The sequence below is a fragment of the Myotis brandtii genome, unplaced genomic scaffold (genome assembly GCF_000412655.1).
Source record: "Myotis brandtii unplaced genomic scaffold, ASM41265v1 scaffold250, whole genome shotgun sequence".
In the NCBI taxonomy this organism is placed as follows: Eukaryota; Metazoa; Chordata; class Mammalia; order Chiroptera; family Vespertilionidae; genus Myotis; species Myotis brandtii.
This window is the reverse complement of record NW_005359478.1, coordinates 33,695-49,907: the sequence shown is the minus strand read 5'-3', so window position 1 is coordinate 49,907 and position 16,213 is coordinate 33,695. Positions and strand designations below refer to the sequence as shown.

Below are 16,213 nucleotides of genomic sequence, written 5' to 3'. Positions count from 1 at the left end.
CAGGAGGCAGCCGATCGATGATTCTCTCTCATCATTGATGTTTCTATCTCTCTCTCCCTCTCCCTTCCTCTCTGAAATCAATAAAGATATATTTTTAAAAAATAAAGAAACACGACCCAGATGCAGCCCATCCTCCTCATCCGAGAGCTACCTATTATCATGGAAAGATTAACAACCTTGCTTCTGAAACTGGGGCTGCTAGCTCTTCGCAAGCCCCCAGACTGCATTGCCAGTAATAAGTAACCATTATACCCATTTTTACTCCTTTTTCCCACTTCCCATGTAATCTTGGTCCTTGAACCCCATATAAGCAGCTGGCTTATGGGGGAGCTTGCAGAGCAGATTTTCGTGGATGACCTGCTGCTCTCCCACGCTGCCGGCATTATTGGGATAAACGCTCAGATATGAGTTAACCCTGTCTCTGCTTAATCGGCGCAAGTAGTGGCAGGCACCCCGGACCCATTGGTTGTCCGGTTTCAGAACCCCTTTTTAAGCAATTCTGAAACGAAGTCCCATTTTTCAGATTGGCAGGTAAAATACGGGCTGCTCAGTTACATTACAATTTCAGACAAACAACAAAAAATGTGTTAGCATAAGTATATCCCATGACATATTTGGGTCATACTTCATACCAACAAATTACATGTTGTTGGTCTGAAATTCTAATTTAACTGGGTGTCTTGCATTTTTATTTACTAAGTCCGGCAACCCTAACGAACAAGACACTTTTCTCTGTCAGAGGCCATCACATATCTCACCTCATTTATAATCCTCCCAGAAAGCTTCTCGGGAGCCCCAGTGCAGAGCTGGGGCCTGAACCCACGTTCTCCAGCAAAAACCAGTGCCTGTTTTTTTCACTTTAACAGGAGAGAAGAGTAAGGAGCAGTGATTGCCCCGTGGAAATCTCCCTCCCTGCTCTGATCTGTGGACGAGCTGCAGGCACCTCCTTATGTAGAAAAACCAGGGAGGGGCCTCCCGGGTTGGAACAGTGGCCGAGGAATGGAGACAGCGCTCTGGCTTCGGTGCCCAGCCCCCACTTGACCCCTCTAGGGAGGCGGGAGGAGACTGCTCCCAGGCCCTGGGGAGCTGGCTGAGGTTCGAGTAACTGCCTGCTCTGGGGCCCCGGACGCTCCTCCCCAAGACTGTTCACCTGCTGCTCTGTGCACAGACAGCAGCACGAAGCCAGCGGCTGAGGCCGCATCACCGGCAGCTCAAACAGTCCTGGCAGCCGAAAGGCAGTGGAAGGAATCTAAGAAACAGGGACCCAGGGAGCCTCCCTTATCTCCCTGTTGCCCTGCGGGAGCCTGGCACTTCTCTGTCCAGAGGGAACACCCTTTGCATTTTTCTCTCTTGACTCTGCCGATCCGCTCCCACCCCCAAATACCTGTGCCCTTCCTTCCCCACAGATAGAAGCGGTCCGCGGGCCCTGCCCGTCCCGGCTGGCTGACCCTAATGAGGCAGCAGTCAAGGGAGTTTCTGGGCTGGGACCCCCTCTGCGGTGAAGGCTGGGGTGCCTTGCTGGTATGTGCCCCAACAGGTTTTTCTCTATCGGCCTGAAATCAGCCTGGAGCCTGTCTGACCTGCCCCCCCAGGGAGCCAGAGCCAGAGGCAGAGGCAGAGAGCCAGGTCAGAGGCTGGGCTTGGAGGCTGGGCCGCGATGGTCCCACCTGGCCCCACTGGGGAAGCCGTGCACAAAGCCTCCTGTGTCGGGCTGAGCTACTGAGGCCGAGCAGGGTTCTCACGCGCGGCCTGAGGCCGGGTGTCTGGGAGGAGAGATGCTCGGGCGGGAGGCGTTGCTTGTGGGACCCAGGACGGCCTGGTCCTCTCCCACGGTTGGGAGGGGCCAGGGCCCGAGACAACAGCTGGGCTGGTCGGCTAGAGAGGTCATCTGACTGGCTGCTCCAGCTGACTGTACACACCCCCCTCTCCTCTACCAGGCCACACAGGAGCTGGTGCCCACACGGGCACAGCACCAGGCTGTGACGACACCTGCTCACCCCCAGCACCTCTGGGTAAGCACTGGGCCTGGGCCCCCTGGCTGGGGGGTGGGAGGGGGGGTGTGTGGAGAAGGGGCCTGCGGATCTCTTGGGGGAGGGAGAAATGGGTTTTCCTTTCCGACATGAGTACCTGCTCCCTGGTCCAGGCACCCATGTACCCACGAGAACACAAACACCCATCAGTTCAGAAAGTGCACCTGCTGGTCTAGATACCCCAGCTGGGGACTCGGAGGGTGAAAGGCAGACACCAGGTAGGCAGCTGGGTGGGCTGGGGCCGAGGCGGGACTGCTGCTCTTAGAAGTTAGCTCCCACCCTACATACTTGCTCACTGCCCCAGGAACACCCAGCAGGGCCACGGAGGCCAGGGGCCTTGGACCTCAGAAGGGGGTCGGTCATCCACCTCAGGCCAAGGGCTGGGAGCCGGGGGACCAGCCCTGGAGGCAGGGAGGGTTGAGGGCTCGTTTGGTGCCAGTTCTGGCAGCATCCCTGATCAACTCTCGCTTCCTGGAGGAGGGTGAGAGAGAGATGGCGAAGGTGGGGGCTCCCCTCGCACCCTTCCACTCGGGCTCCCAAACCTGCCGAGCAGGTTAAGATTCTCTTTTTCTGCAACAAGGAAAAGGGGTCGGCAACGGGAGCCCAGGTTTCAGGGCCGGGGGGGGGGGGCCCTAAAGAGGCCCAGAGGGGCCGGAAGTGCCCCTCAGTTGGGTACTGTTCCCCAGGGCAGCCAGTGGCGCCATGTCTGTGACCAGCGAGAAGATGGGGCTCTCCCTGACCCAGGAGATCCTCAGCTACCTGGGCCTTGCCAACAAGGTAGGGGCTGCCAGGCCTGTAGGAACCATTTTTACTTGATCAACTCCAGGTGTGAGGGGGGTGGGGACAGGGAAACAGAACAGGCCCCGAGGCCAGGCCAAGGGTCAGGCTGGGGCTCGGGGGAGGCCCTGGGCAGCCCTGTGATGCCTCCTTGCTCTTAAGACGGCAGCGTGGGGGACCCTGGGCACCCTCAGGACCTTCCTGAGCTTCAGTGTGGACAAGGACGTGCAGCGGCTGCTGAGGGCCATCACAGGCCAAGGTGAGCCCCTTTCCCCCTGCACTTGGGGGGGTTCCGCTCTTGGAAGCCAGTCTGCAGACCGGGACAGAGCGCGGAGGGAGGAACTGACGAACTCAATAGACGTTTGTGGAATGCCTTAATTCCTGTATGTCAAGTACCACGGTAGGTGTGTCATCGCCGTTCTCACAACACCCTGTGAGCTGTCTTATTCTTTCCATCGGACGGATGAGGAAACTGGGGCTCAGGGAGGTGAGGGCGCCTCCCCAAGGTCTCACAGCTCATAATGGCAGAGCTTGAACCCTAATCCAACTCGGCTGATCCCCAAAAGCCACTTTTTTCCCCCACCACACAGGCCACCTTTGCCTAAATTTGGGTAGGATTTGCATGCCACTTGGCATCTCATTTGCATTTTCTGTTTTAAATGTTTGTATTGAATTTTATTTTTAAAGAGAGAAAGGAAGGGAGAGGGGGAGGGAAACAGACCCATCAGTGTGAGAGAGAAACATTGATCGGCTGCCTCCTGCATGCCCCCTCCCGCCCCGGCCCCCCTAGAGGATCCAGCTCACATGTGCCCTGACCAGGAATCCAACTGGCAGCCTCTTGGTTCCCGGGTCGATGCTCAACCACTGAGCCACACCGGCCTGGCTGCATCTTCTTTTGAAACCAAATGGAAGTGGGGGTGATGGGACCCCTGCCCCTGTCCTTCCAGCCCTTTCTGGGATCTTGTCCTGTCCTCCTCGGGAGGCTTCAAGCCTGAGGAGTGAGGGGCCCCCAACCCTGTAAAGACCCTGCTTGGGGTCTTCCCAGCCCTTATCTTGGCTCAGGGGTGGACCGCACCGCCATTGTGGATGTGCTGACCAATCGGAGCCGAGAGCAGAGGCAGCTCATCGCTCAAGCTTTCCAGGAGCGCACCCAACAGGTGAGGCCACCGGGGCTTCCCAGGGGCAGTGCACTGGGGTGAGAAGTCCCTGAAGACTTGGGGTCCAGCAGGAGCAGGCCGGCCCCGGCCCCCTGGTTAAATGGGGGGTGGTGCTTCAGGCCTGAGATAAAAACCAGCCAAATATTCCCAAACCTCCCCACACGTCTGGGGCCTCCCCTCATGCCGCGCCTCTGCCACGGGGCCACGTGCAGGACCTGCTGAAGTCCCTGCAGGCAGCGCTCTCCGGCCACCTCGAGGGGATTGTGGTGGCTCTGCTGCAGCCGGCAGCCCGTTTGGATGCTCGGGAACTGAGGACAGCCCTGAAGGTACCAGGACGGGAGGCCTGATGGGGGTCTGGGCAGTGAGGTCACCCGGAGGGAAGGAGAAGGCTGCCTGACCCGCCTTTGCCCACTCCAGAGGAGCAGGCTCGGCAGAGGCCCCCTTTGACCATCCCGCCCTGACCTTAGGACAGTGGTTCTCAACCTTCCGGCCCTTTAAATACAATTCCTCATGTTGTGACCCAACCATACAATTATTTTCGTTGCTACTTCCTAACTGTAATGTTGCTACTGTTATGAATCGTCATGTCAATATCTGATACGCAGATTGGTCTTAGGCGACCCCTGTGAAAGGGTCGTTCGACCGCCAAAGGGGTCGCAACCCACAGGTTGAGAACCGCTGCCTTAGGGGGACAGGCGGTCAGCATCTGCTCTCTGCCATCCTAGGGACGTGGCCCAGTCTCAGAGCGGCCTCCCAATTTCTCGTAGGACTCGGGTGCTGCTGAGGATGTGGGGGTGGAAATCCTTGCTACTCGCACCCCACCCCAGCTGCAGGAGTGCCTGGCAGCCTACAAACATGGTAAGAGCACGAGGGAGGGAGTTGCAGGAGCTGGAAACGGAGCCGAGGACCGTCCTCGCCTTCCCTGCCCTCTGTCCGGGCGGGCGGGCGAGCCCTCAGGGAGCCTGTCTGCCCAAGTCCTGTTACCTGGGGCTCTCTCCTCCCTGCTGCCCCCACCCAGGGACCCGTCTCCCCAGGAGACAGCCAGATGTGATCAGTAAAGAAAGAGGCAGTGACGAACCATCTTAGTCTGGGGCTCCAGGGCAGATTCCACGGTAATGGCAGCATTGGGCACGATGACCGTCCCTAGGGTAGCTGTGTCATCTTCACGGCCCCTGCTCATTCCGCCATCACACCACGGCCCAGGCCAAATTGCACCTGCTGCAGCCAGGGGGGAAGGTGGGGGCCTGCTCTCTAAATCATGGGTGTCCCCTCTCGGCTCCTGGCTGCTGGCCTCGCTTGGCTGCCACATGCCTCACCCACTAATTGGGACCTAGCTCCTTCGCATCCTCATCTCAGCCACTACCCACTTTTTTTCTTTCCCCGATTTTCCTTGGACATCCAGTCTTAGCCTATCTCTCCCTTTAATATATATACAGTGGGGCCTTGACTTACGAGTTTAATTCGTTCCGTGAAGGAGCTCGTAACTCAAATTACTCGTATGTCAAATCAACAGTGAACGAGTGAGACACGTGATGCTGGGCTGATGTTGTGGCGTTCACTGTGACATTCGCTGCACCAACTAGCGGTGGGGTATCTGAAGCTGGCTCGTAACCCGAATTTTAGCTCGCAACTCAAAGCAAAAAATCGGCTGAGAGACGGCTCGTATCTCGAAAAACTCGTTAGTCAAGACACTCGTAAGTCAAGGCCCCACTGTATATTGATTTCAGAGAAGAAGAGGGAGAAAGAGACAGAAACACCAATGATGAGAGAGAACCATCAATCAGCTGCCTCCTGAATGCCCTCTACTGGGGGCTGAGCCTGCAACCCGGGCATGTGCCCTGACCAGGAATCAAACCGTGACCTCCTGGTTCATAGGCTGATGCTCAACCCCTGAGCCACATCGGCTGGGCTTGGCCTATCTCTTAATCCAGGGGTCCTCAAACTACGGCCCGCGGGCCACATGCAAATACAAATATTGTATTTGTTCCCGTTTTGTTTTCTTACTTCAAAATAAGATATGTGCAGTGTGCATAGGAATTTGTTCATAGTTTTTTTTTTAAACTATAGTCCGGCCCTCCAACGGTCTGAGGGACAGTGAACTGGCCCCCTGTTTAAAAAGTTTGAGGACCCCTGTCTTAATCCTTCTCCTACCTCTCTCCCCTGTTGCTTCTGTTTTTCTCTTTTCTCTCTTTCCTGTTCGTTTCCTTTTGTAATATCCTACCTCTCACTTCACTTTCCTAACCTCCAATGCGGGGCCAGGCCCTCGCCCTCTTGCCTCATCACATGGGTTTCCTTATCTCCTCTTCACTGCCTGGCGACCACTGGAGTAACAGGTGCCTCCTGCCCGCAGAAGGTTGGCACCTGCAGGTGAAGCCATGCCACAGTGCGTGATCCCACAGCACCTGGGCGCTCACAGCTTAGGGATGCTTTCAGGGTGGCCACGATGGTGCTTCTGCCTTCCATCCTGGGGACTAGCAGCCATTGAGCTACTGCAAGCAGGACGTAGCAGGGTTGGCAGGGCACAGTGGCCAGACATTCGACAGGTCCTAGAGGCATGCACCTTGGGGAAAACCAGGAGGATTCAGAGAGCTCCTGACCCCACCCCAGATTTCCAGGTGGAGGCAGAGGAGGACATCAAATCCGAGACCAGTGGCACCTTGCAGGACCTGCTCCTGGCCCTGGCCAAGGTGAGGAGGACTGACTTGCATCGAAAGAGAGTTACACCATCTGGGGGAGGTGGGACAGAGTGCGGAGCATTGTTTTGATGTAATGGACAAGAGAGGGCTTTGTGGGGGGACTAGGTCTGGATTGTTGACCTGGAGATGAAAAGCTGCCCCTCATAGAGTCCTCCTGAGAGAGTTTCTCCTCCTAGGGGGGCCGCGAGAGCTACTCCGAAATCATTGACTATAACTTGGCAGAACAGGACGTCCAGGTGAGCAGGGGCTGAGGAGCTGGCACAGTCATGCACCTAAGACACCTCCTCTATCATTCCTTAGAGCCAGCAACCCATGGACCCAGTTGTCCTACAAGCCTGTCCTTGCCTTGGGGAAGGAGCGTGATGGGGGCATGGGGTGTCAGGTGGTGTCACATCTGAAACCTTTCACTCATCTAACCTCTGATTCCTGACCTCACAGGAAGTGAGCTCATCAACTCCCATTGGCATTTGGGCTGGGGGTCCCTGCCCAGACTCTCCCTGGGGGATTATTTCATTCCTTCAGTGCCAGAATTTCCCAAAATGGGGGGATGGAGCTGTGAGGGCAGAACCCCTCTTGTAGTCTTACCTCCCCCCCTTTTTTAATATATTTTTATTGATTTTAGAGAGGAAGGGAGAGAGAGAGAGAGAGAGAGAGAGAGAGAGAGAGAGAGAGAAAGGGAGAGAAACATCAATGATGAGAGAATCATTGATTGGCTGCCTCCTGCACGCCCCACACTGAAGATCGAGCCCGCAACCTGGGCATGTGCCCTGACCGGGAATCAAATTGTGACCTCCTGGTTCATAGGTCAATGCTCAACTACTGAGCCACCCTGGCCTTCCCCCCCACCCCCATATATATATAATTTTTCACCCTTATCCCATTTCCACCATCATTGTGATGGATTCTGGGAACATTGTAACCATGGCTCTGCAGCCCCCAACCAACGATCCTAATTTACTCCCCACTCCCAGGCATTGAAGCAGGCTGAAGGACCCAGCACAGAAGGAACATGGGTCCTTATCCTCACCCAGAGAAACCCTGAACACCTCGTCCGAGGTACACATGAGCCCTCTTGCCTCCCCCACTTGCTCTAATGATGAGTTTTGCCTGAGGAAGGTGAGGAAGCTCATCCTTCTCTGTGATAATCAGCCCCCGCATTTATCTTTCTAACCACCTCCTCCTCACACCACAAGTGTTTGATCAGTACCAGCGGCGCACCGGGCATGAGTTGGAGCACACCGTCCGGAACCGTTTCCATGGAGATGCCCAGAGGGCTCTGCTCAGCCTAGGTAGGGGCCTGCTCAGGCCACGTGGGTCGGGGGTCCCCCTGGAACTGGGGCTACCTCTCTCCATCTCTCCCTCTTTGCTTCCAGCCTCGGTGATCAGGAACACAGCGCTGTACTTTGCCCATAAACTTCACCAAGCCCTTCAGGTAAGAGGGACACTCCTTTTCCCTTCTGCCTTGGGGACAAAAGCTGGGGGAGACACTTCCTGGGCAAGAGAGAGGAAGTTTCACGTTGCTGCTGCTAATGCAACCATTTCCTATTTACTTTATAAACTTATAGCAGCTCTCAGGTTTACAAACTGTCCTGCCAAGAGTAGAGGCGTGAGCTGTGGTTAGAGCTAAGTTAGTTGACTTAAGGGCACTCAAGCTAACATTTTGGCCCGATTCACGTCCAGGTGGCCACATATCGATATGGATTTGTGCTGGAGGACAGTGCCTTGTCCAGTTTTAGTTCTTGCCAGAATGGTGATGGTTATGACACCAGCAAGAATATGACAAGAACCAGCATTGCTTAGGCGTCCACGGTGCACCAGGGCTTATGTTGAACACATTGCCCTCATTTCAGTTAATGCCTGTTTTATAGACGAGAAACTGAAGCAGAGAGATTAAATACCTTGCCAAGGTCACACAGCTATTAAGTCATCTATTCTCCTTACAAAATACATAATGGTCCTGTAGGACATTGAACTGTCACATGTCAACTCCTCGTCTATCCCATAGGTGTTGGTCTATACAGTCCCACCTCGTTTTATTGAACGTGTAGAGATTGAGTTTTTTACAAATTGAGGTAACACCCTCCCTCTACCAGCAAAAAGATGACAACTCACTAAAGACTTAGACGATGGTTAGCCTTTTTAAGTAGTAAAGTATATTAAAATTAAGGTATATACATTGCTTTATTAGACATAATGCTATTGCACACTTAATAGGCTACAACATAGTGCAAACATATTTTTACTATGAACTGGGAAACCAAAAAGTTTGTGTGACTGGCTTTATTGTGATATTCGCTTTAGTATGGTGTGTGGAACCAAACCCACAATACCTCCAAGGTGTGCCTGTACTATAAACCACACCGTAAGTGCACCAGGAACACATTTGTTCACACTGTCAGACTTTGTTCTATATTACTCATAATTAAATTGGTGACTTTGGTTTGAGTAATTTCATAAGCAGAATCTAATCATTTTGCTCATTGAGCCAGGTCCCCCAAACTATAAGTAAAAAAAAAAATCCTCTAAAATGTGAAGAATATAAAAATGGTTATTATTTTGGCCAATGGAATAGCCTTTTGTACACTGGTTGAGAAACCATCATGCCTTGTTGACAGCTATTCAAAAGACAGTACCAACAAAAAACAAAGACAGTACATATAAGCACTTGTTTTATCATCTAGAGATTACCATTTTGACAGTGGATTATTATACTTACCCAATAAAGCCTGTATTATTATAGTGAGTCAGCACTAGAGTTGTGGTTATCTCATTTGCGTCATAAAAACAAATTGTATCCCAGCAGTAAATAATTGTATGTATTTGGATTACAGGACTCACACTCTTGAATATAAATGCTAGATTTATCTTAGAAGGAAGAGTCAAAAAAATAATATAGGCCCATTTTCCTGAATAAATTTTTCAGAAAACTTCCAAAAAGTTTGCCAATCAGATGCCAAGTACATTCTCAGGTATCAAGACTAGGTTTATGTTTAATATAGGTTTGGTGTGGAGGGTACTTGTATACCAGTGGGAATATTCAGTTAATGAGTGACCCTTGCCCAAATTCTACACCTTTGGAGTAACAAGAGTTGGAGGAAGGGATACTGGGAAGCAATTACAATCCTTATCACGACACAAAACTGATGACACATGAAATTAAAATAAAGTAGCCGTCAGGCCCACTGCCAATCAGGTAATGAGTCCAAATGAAATATAGCATTTTCTTTTTACTTCATCACTTCCTTTTGTTTCTTCATGAGAGATCTGTGGGGATGGCATGAGTGTGGGTTGCAGGCACTTCTGGGAAGGATCATGGGAGTCAAGTGACTGAGCAAACTCTGAAAAGGAGGGTGGTAGCACATGGTGACAGCACCAGTGCACAGCTCGTGACACAAACAGGACTTTTGCAACCAAAAATGTTTATTTTGCAATCTCTTGTGATAGCACATTACTTATTATCATCAATTGCCATTCATGACCTGGTCATGGTTTGTACCGCTATTATTTCTAAATGGGACCCTCCATTACCGTCTTTAACCAGAAAGCAGGAGGCCTGGTGCAGGTAGAGGAGGAAGACAGGGATGCTGAACCCCAGGGGTCCAACCAGGAGAAACTGATGTGTAAAGATGGGGCAGGGAGATGGCCCTGGTGGGCCCAGATCAGAACCGGAAGTCCCATGACTGTTCCCGGTCAGAGCCCCAACACCTCGGCTTGGGGGTAGGGTGGTGTATCCTCCTGGGACACTCACTCACTTGGGAGTTAAAAACTGTCTTCCTGGCTTTCATGCTGGAAGTCTTTACAGGTAGCAAGTCTCACTTCCCCGCTGCACTCCCCGCACACAGCTGAGCATATGCCCTGGAGAATTCATGTCTTTTGAGTGCCTGCCTTTGGAGCTGCCCACGACTGACCGACCGAGCTCTGGGGGAGCGAGGCTCTGAGCTAGTGGCCTGGCCAGGAAAGACGTGGAAGGGAAGAATAGTACCCCAGCTTCTGCCGGAGCCTGATCTTTCCTGCTGGGCCATCTTCCATGAGGGTGGACAAAGATAACTTTTCCCCTAGACCAGTGGTTCCCAACCTTCCTAATGCCGCGACCCTTTAATACAGTTCCTCATGTTGTGGTGACCCCCAATTTCATTGTTACAAATTGAACATAATTAGAGCATAGTGATTAATCACAAAAACAATATGTAATTATATATGTGTTTTCCAAGGGTCTTAGGCGTGAAAGGGTCGTTCCCCCCCCAAAGGGGTCTCGACCCACAGGTCGAGAACCGCTGCCCTAGATAATCTCTTCTCTTTCCCCTTGACGCTCACCTCACCTCCACTTTCTAGAATAATTTACCATGACATCTAATCCCTATTCTTTGAGAATCTTACTGCCATCCCCCTCCCCATTCTGCTTCTTCTCCTACTAGGAAACCGAGCCCAATTATCAAGCCCTGATGCGAATCCTTATCTCTAGAAGTGAGACTGACCTTCTAAGCATCCGAGCTGAGTTCAAAAGGAAATTTGGGAAGTCCCTCTACTCTTCCCTCCAGGTGAGCGCTCTGCCCCTCTCTTCCCAGCTGCACTCCCCGCACACAGCTGAGCATATGCCCTGGAGAATTCATGAGTCTCGGGTTAATTCAGTGTAAGGCTCCTGGCACCAGACAAGTTCTGTACCAGCACGAGAGAGGGGGCAGGGTCCTGGGCCACAGTGGTAGTTGGTCTTTCTAACATTTAGTTCTCTTGTCTGCAGGATGCCGTGAAAGGGGACTGCCGACTAGCCCTGCTAGCCCTGTGCAGGGCCGAAGACCTTTGAGACCCCCCTCCCCCTTCCACTCCCACATGGCATTCAAGGATCTGAGAGCCCCACGTTTGGCGGAGCCTGCAGGAGACCAGCGGAGCCTCCAAATAGGATAACCCCTCACTGAGCATTACATGTTCCAGCTTCTTGTTGAGGCTGGAACTCGAAGTTTTCTTTTAAATCCCTTCATTGTCCTCATCTCAAAGTGGTAGCTGCACCTGCATCGCCTAGTTCTGTCTTAGGTGTGGGTTAATGGGATCTCCTTGATAGTTTCTGCCCTGCTCCTTCTTCCCATACCTTGGGCAGAACATCTCACCCACACTGGTAGTTTTTTTTTTTAACTAATTTCATTCTTGTTTGTGTTCCCTGATTGAAGTTTGGGTGGAGCAGGACATGGGGCTGGGAGGAGGCCTTGAAGTTGAAGTGCATTGGGTTATTCAACAGGAATCCTGTTTTGGACTTTAGAGCTGCAGTTATCAACAACCCCCCTCCCTTAGGGTTGTCTCTCCCCTCCGCACCCCCTACTCCCCCCCCCGCCCCCATTATTCTCTCTTCCCCAGGAAATTTTAGGCAAAATAATTGAGACACAGGAACCTGAACAAGGTCAGAAATGGTCAGAGGTAGCAAAGGACCATCTGTACAAAACTGGGAGGCAAGCTGAGGATCAAGCTGCCTCTTGCCTGCCTGGGAAGTCTCTCGGGTTAGCAGGGAGCACAGTCCCTACATTCCTCTGTCCAAAGGGGGACTTGGAAACCCACCTCCAAATCAGAGGACTATTTCCCAAAGAAGGCCTAGCAAAAACAGAGGAACACAAACAGCGAAGGGAAAAGCAGGCTCTGGTTCCCCCTGCTGGCTCATTCAGATATGACAGGCAACCCCCTCACACCTCTACCTCCCCTCCCCCTTTGCATTCCTCAACTGGGTCAAATACTTCACCACTTGACCCCGTTGCTGCAGGGTATGGCAAACAACAGATCTCAGGAGACAACTTTTATTTCCAAACCCCTAGGAAGGCATTACAAATAATGAAGATAGAAACCCAAATCAAATCCTGAAACAGAGGGAGACGGACTTGCGGGATAGCCAGAAGGACCCCGCCAGTCACGGGGGAGGTAGGGGAGATGCATTTCAGGCAGGGACCTCACCCTGGAGCCTGAGTCTGCATATTAGTGTGATATTCTGGGAAGAGGGAGTTGGGGATCAGACATCCTCACCCCAGCAGTCCCACTGTTGCCCTGGGTGATTGGGAGGAAGAGAAGGCCGCAGCGAGTGAGCAAGGATGTCGCCGAGTCTGACCTTGACATTTCCTTCCCGCTCGGATCCCCAACCGTCCATAAATAAGTTACCCTGCATATCTCAGGGGGTGACCTGGGAGAGCAACCCAAATAGTCACAGCCTCTGACAGAGAGGCAGGACAGCCTGGCACCGGGCACCGGGCACCGAGCGCTACAGGAGGACACAGTCGGACTCCGGCTTGGGCCGCCGCCGCCGCTCTCCCGCCGGGCGTCCAGATGGGGCTCCTCTCCCCTGTATGGGATTTAACAAGTGGTCATCCATCCGCCTGGGCAGAGCACGAGGACAGATTCTAGATGGAAGGGGGTCAGGCTGGGGAGGGGCAGTGGGGAGAGTAAGAGAGGAAGGGATCCAGGGGAGAGGGCCAGACAGGAGAAGGGCCCCCCAGGGAAACCTTGAAGAATAACAACCCCTAAGGACAGGGTACAGCGGGCTCACCTGTGGCGACGGGGCCCGTGCTGGCACCGGCTGGGCCCCTTGCTGCTGTTGGTACTCCTCCTGCTGCAGTTGCTGGGCCAGCTCCAAGTCGCTGAGACCCAACGTGCCTTGTGGCTGCTGCTGCTGCAGGGACAAGGCGATCAGGTAGTCCTGCAGAGACGGGGTGAGAGCAGGGTTGTGAGGTGGGCTGCGGCCTGGGAGATATTCCGGCTAGGCTTAGGTTCCCAAACCAGTTTTTCCTCCATCTTTCCATTTCTCTCGTTCCTCCTCCTCCAGAGCATACCACACAGCCAAGCACATTCTCTGTGGTGCCAGAGAATACCCACCAAGCGTGGAGATGGCCCCCGGGTAACAGGAAAGGGACAGGGGTGTCATGTGATCATCGCTAGATGACGCGATGCACGCAGCTCACAGAGGGCAAAAAGGTCTCTGAAGGGAACGTGCTCTCTGCGCCCTTCCCCAAAGCGCCGCACACCTGGTCTACCTGCCGCTGCTTTTCCGGGGAGCCGCTCCCACCTTCTGCTCCAGGCCCCTTGCCCAGGGAATGACTCAGGTGAAAGTCAGAGTCACAAAAGCAGCTGTCCCCGTCCACGTTGTGCAGGCTCTCCCACACCACCTGCTCCTCCTGCAGAAAGCCCTGGTCGGTGACCAGCAAGTACAAGTGGCTCTGCAAGGAAGAGACAGAGCTGATTAGCAGGACAGGTGAGCTAGAGGCGGTTGACGGCCCCACGTCATCTGAGATGCCCGGAGACCATTTGAGCCAATGGGGGTGCCGGCTGGGACATGTCCGTGTGAGCTGCGGGTCTTGTATGAGTATGAGTGGCTGAGGGGAGAGGGAAGGGACGTCCGAGTGGACGGTCAGCTGGGTGAGAGAATGGCGGTCCCTGTGGTCAGGCATGGAGTCCTCAGAGCTGGGACCCTGCTTCCTCCCCTGCTTCCCACTGTTCCCTGGGCTCACCCGATGGCCGTGTGGGGAAATCCTTCGAGAACCAAAGACCTCTCCCTCTTCTACTCAATTCCTAGAGAGCTAAAACAATTTCTAACTTGGGAAGACTTTGGTACTGTTGGAAAATTCCCTTCCTGCCCTAGCTGGTTTGGTTCATGGATAGAGCGTCGGCCTGCGGACTAAAGGGTCCCAGGTTCGATTTCGGCCAAGGGCACATGCCCAGGTTGCGGGCTCGATCCCTAGTAGGGGGCGTGCAGGAGGCAGCCGATCAATGATTCTCTCTCATCAGTGATGTTTCTCTCTGTCTCTCCCTCTCCCTTCCTCTCTGAAATCAATAAATTAAAAATAATAATAATAGCCCTAAATGGTTCGGCTCAGTGGATAGAGCATTGGCCTGAGGACTCAAGGGTCCCAGGTTCGATTCCGGTCAAGGGCATGTACCTTGGTTGCGGGCATATACCCAGTGGGGAGTGTGCAGGAGGCAGCTGATCGATGTTTCTAACTCTCTATCCCTCTCCCTTCCTCTCTGTAAAAAATCAATAAAATATATATTTTTAAAAATAATAATAATAAAATAAAAATTCCCTTCCTGTCCCTTCCAATGGGACAGGATTATTATGGTTTGCTCTGGCCAATGAGATGTTAGCAGAAACGACACTTCCAGGTGGGAGCACTACAAGCCAGTGTGTGGTGTCCCTCCTGCATCCCAGGTAAGGACTCTTTTGTCAGCCTGAGACCCAGAGTGAAGATGAGGCGAGTGTCTGCAGCGGCCACGCAGCATTAGTGGGGAATAAACCTTGGCTGCAGGGAACCACAGGGACTGTGGGAGTCATTGGTTATCAGCGCTTGATCTCCCCTGTCCTGACTGAAACACTGACCCAGGAGGAAAAGGCATGAGGAAGCAAACAGCACTCCAGCCCTCCCCCCCTCCCAACGCCCCGTCACCTTGTGCTTAGTCATGGTGCTAAAGTGGTTGTTCCGGAAAAAGACGCTAAGCTCGCCCTCCTTGGCAGCCGTGGTGAGCTCGCACAGCCCGTGGTAGGTCAGCTGGGCCGCGGTGGTCTCCAGGAACTGCTCGGCAATCAGGCCTGGGCACAAGAAGCGGGGGCGGGGCCTTGGCTCACATCCCAACTCCACAGAAGGGGGGGTCACCCAGAGAGTCTCTGTCCAAAGGCCTGGGGGTGGGCCCACCCTCTGAAATCTCTTGCCTGGAACCTGGCTGCAGTCATTCATTCAACAAACAGTTGCTGAGCAGCCACCTCGCGCCCGCCAGGAACTGTACTAGGGGGACTAATGTGTTCCCCAAACTCCCTTTCTAGTGGGATGTGGTTGGTGGGGGGTGGGCGGGGGAGATAGACAATGAACAATAAATCAAAGTGCCTTCCTTCCCTCCACATAAGAGCCACAGGAGAGAAGGGGGGAGCTCACCTTCTGTCACCAGGTTGGTGTCGCTCGAGTGCTTGCAGGTGATGATCTTCTCCACCAGCTGATTGTAGCTCAGTTTCCCAACCGCACTCACAGCCTCAGGACTCTGCATGGGCAGTGGGGTGGGGTAATAACAGAAAAAAAAAATTGAGATCTTTTTAGGAAGGAAATGGACTGCAACCCTAGGACCAAAGGTTCCTGAAACCCTGGCCGTCTCAATAACTGCCTATGATTTGCTTGTATTTGAATGTTTACCAAAAATGTTTAAGGTTCAAGGAAGTCTCCACTGGGTCCTGCCTCTAAACCGGATTCCCTCCAAAGCCAATCGAATCCCTACATCCCTAACCCCTACCTCTCTAACCCCCAGCCCACAGAACGCTGCTTCTCTGTCGCTTGAGCTGGACAAGAGTCTCATCTGGGCCCCCTCACCCTCACCTGAGGATCGACAAGCCAGCCGTGGTACAGGGGGATCCCTAGGAGGTCGAAGATACTGCACTCGGGTGTGTACTCAAAATCGGAGACCCCTGTGAATCGCACATTGACATCCAGACCGGTGGCCAGTTTGGGCAGCACGGTCATTGCGTCGTCCACATTCTGGGGGTAGAAATGAAATCGATGGATATATTAAATAATTAGCACATTGCATATCTTTATTGATTTTTTAA

General features: G+C 53.2%; 2 protein-coding genes across 8 annotated transcripts in view; one reads left to right on the top strand and one right to left on the bottom strand.

Annotated features, from left to right (window-relative positions):
• Window positions 1-1,428: 1,428 nt before the first annotated feature.
• Window positions 1,429-11,644, top strand: ANXA9 (annexin A9). 6 transcript variants are annotated; one of them, XM_005867346.2, is made up of 15 exons: window positions 1,604-1,626; window positions 1,938-2,012; window positions 2,144-2,248; window positions 2,722-2,807; window positions 2,970-3,066; window positions 3,870-3,964; window positions 4,177-4,290; window positions 4,732-4,822; window positions 6,572-6,651; window positions 6,837-6,896; window positions 7,632-7,716; window positions 7,854-7,949; window positions 8,034-8,092; window positions 11,076-11,198; window positions 11,399-11,644. In XM_005867346.2, exons 4-15 carry the CDS (start codon window positions 2,733-2,735, stop codon window positions 11,459-11,461), a joined length of 1,038 nt encoding a protein of 345 aa, XP_005867408.1. In that variant the 5' UTR covers window positions 1,604-1,626; window positions 1,938-2,012; window positions 2,144-2,248; window positions 2,722-2,732; the 3' UTR covers window positions 11,462-11,644. The 6 variants fall into 6 exon arrangements, with proteins under 6 accessions (XP_014396146.1, XP_014396147.1, XP_005867408.1 ...); XM_014540660.1 differs by lacking the exons at window positions 1,604-1,626; window positions 2,144-2,248 and adding an exon at window positions 1,429-1,521 and having other exon boundaries at window positions 2,717-2,807; window positions 3,853-3,964; XM_014540662.1 differs by lacking the exon at window positions 1,604-1,626 and having other exon boundaries at window positions 1,712-2,012; window positions 2,717-2,807.
• Window positions 11,645-12,421: 777 nt separating this feature from the next.
• Window positions 12,422-16,213, bottom strand: part of FAM63A (family with sequence similarity 63, member A) — a 10,020-nt gene continuing 6,228 nt past the window's right edge. For both annotated transcript variants that reach the window (XM_005867344.2, XM_014540659.1), the window contains 6 exons: window positions 15,984-16,142; window positions 15,552-15,654; window positions 15,069-15,211; window positions 13,653-13,844; window positions 13,178-13,327; window positions 12,422-12,973 (listed from right to left, as the gene is read on the bottom strand). In XM_005867344.2, coding sequence (XP_005867406.1) covers window positions 12,893-12,973; window positions 13,178-13,327; window positions 13,653-13,844; window positions 15,069-15,211; window positions 15,552-15,654; window positions 15,984-16,142 — 828 coding nt within the window. In that variant the 3' untranslated portion in view covers window positions 12,422-12,892. The remainder of the gene's footprint in view (window positions 12,974-13,177; window positions 13,328-13,652; window positions 13,845-15,068; window positions 15,212-15,551; window positions 15,655-15,983; window positions 16,143-16,213) is intronic.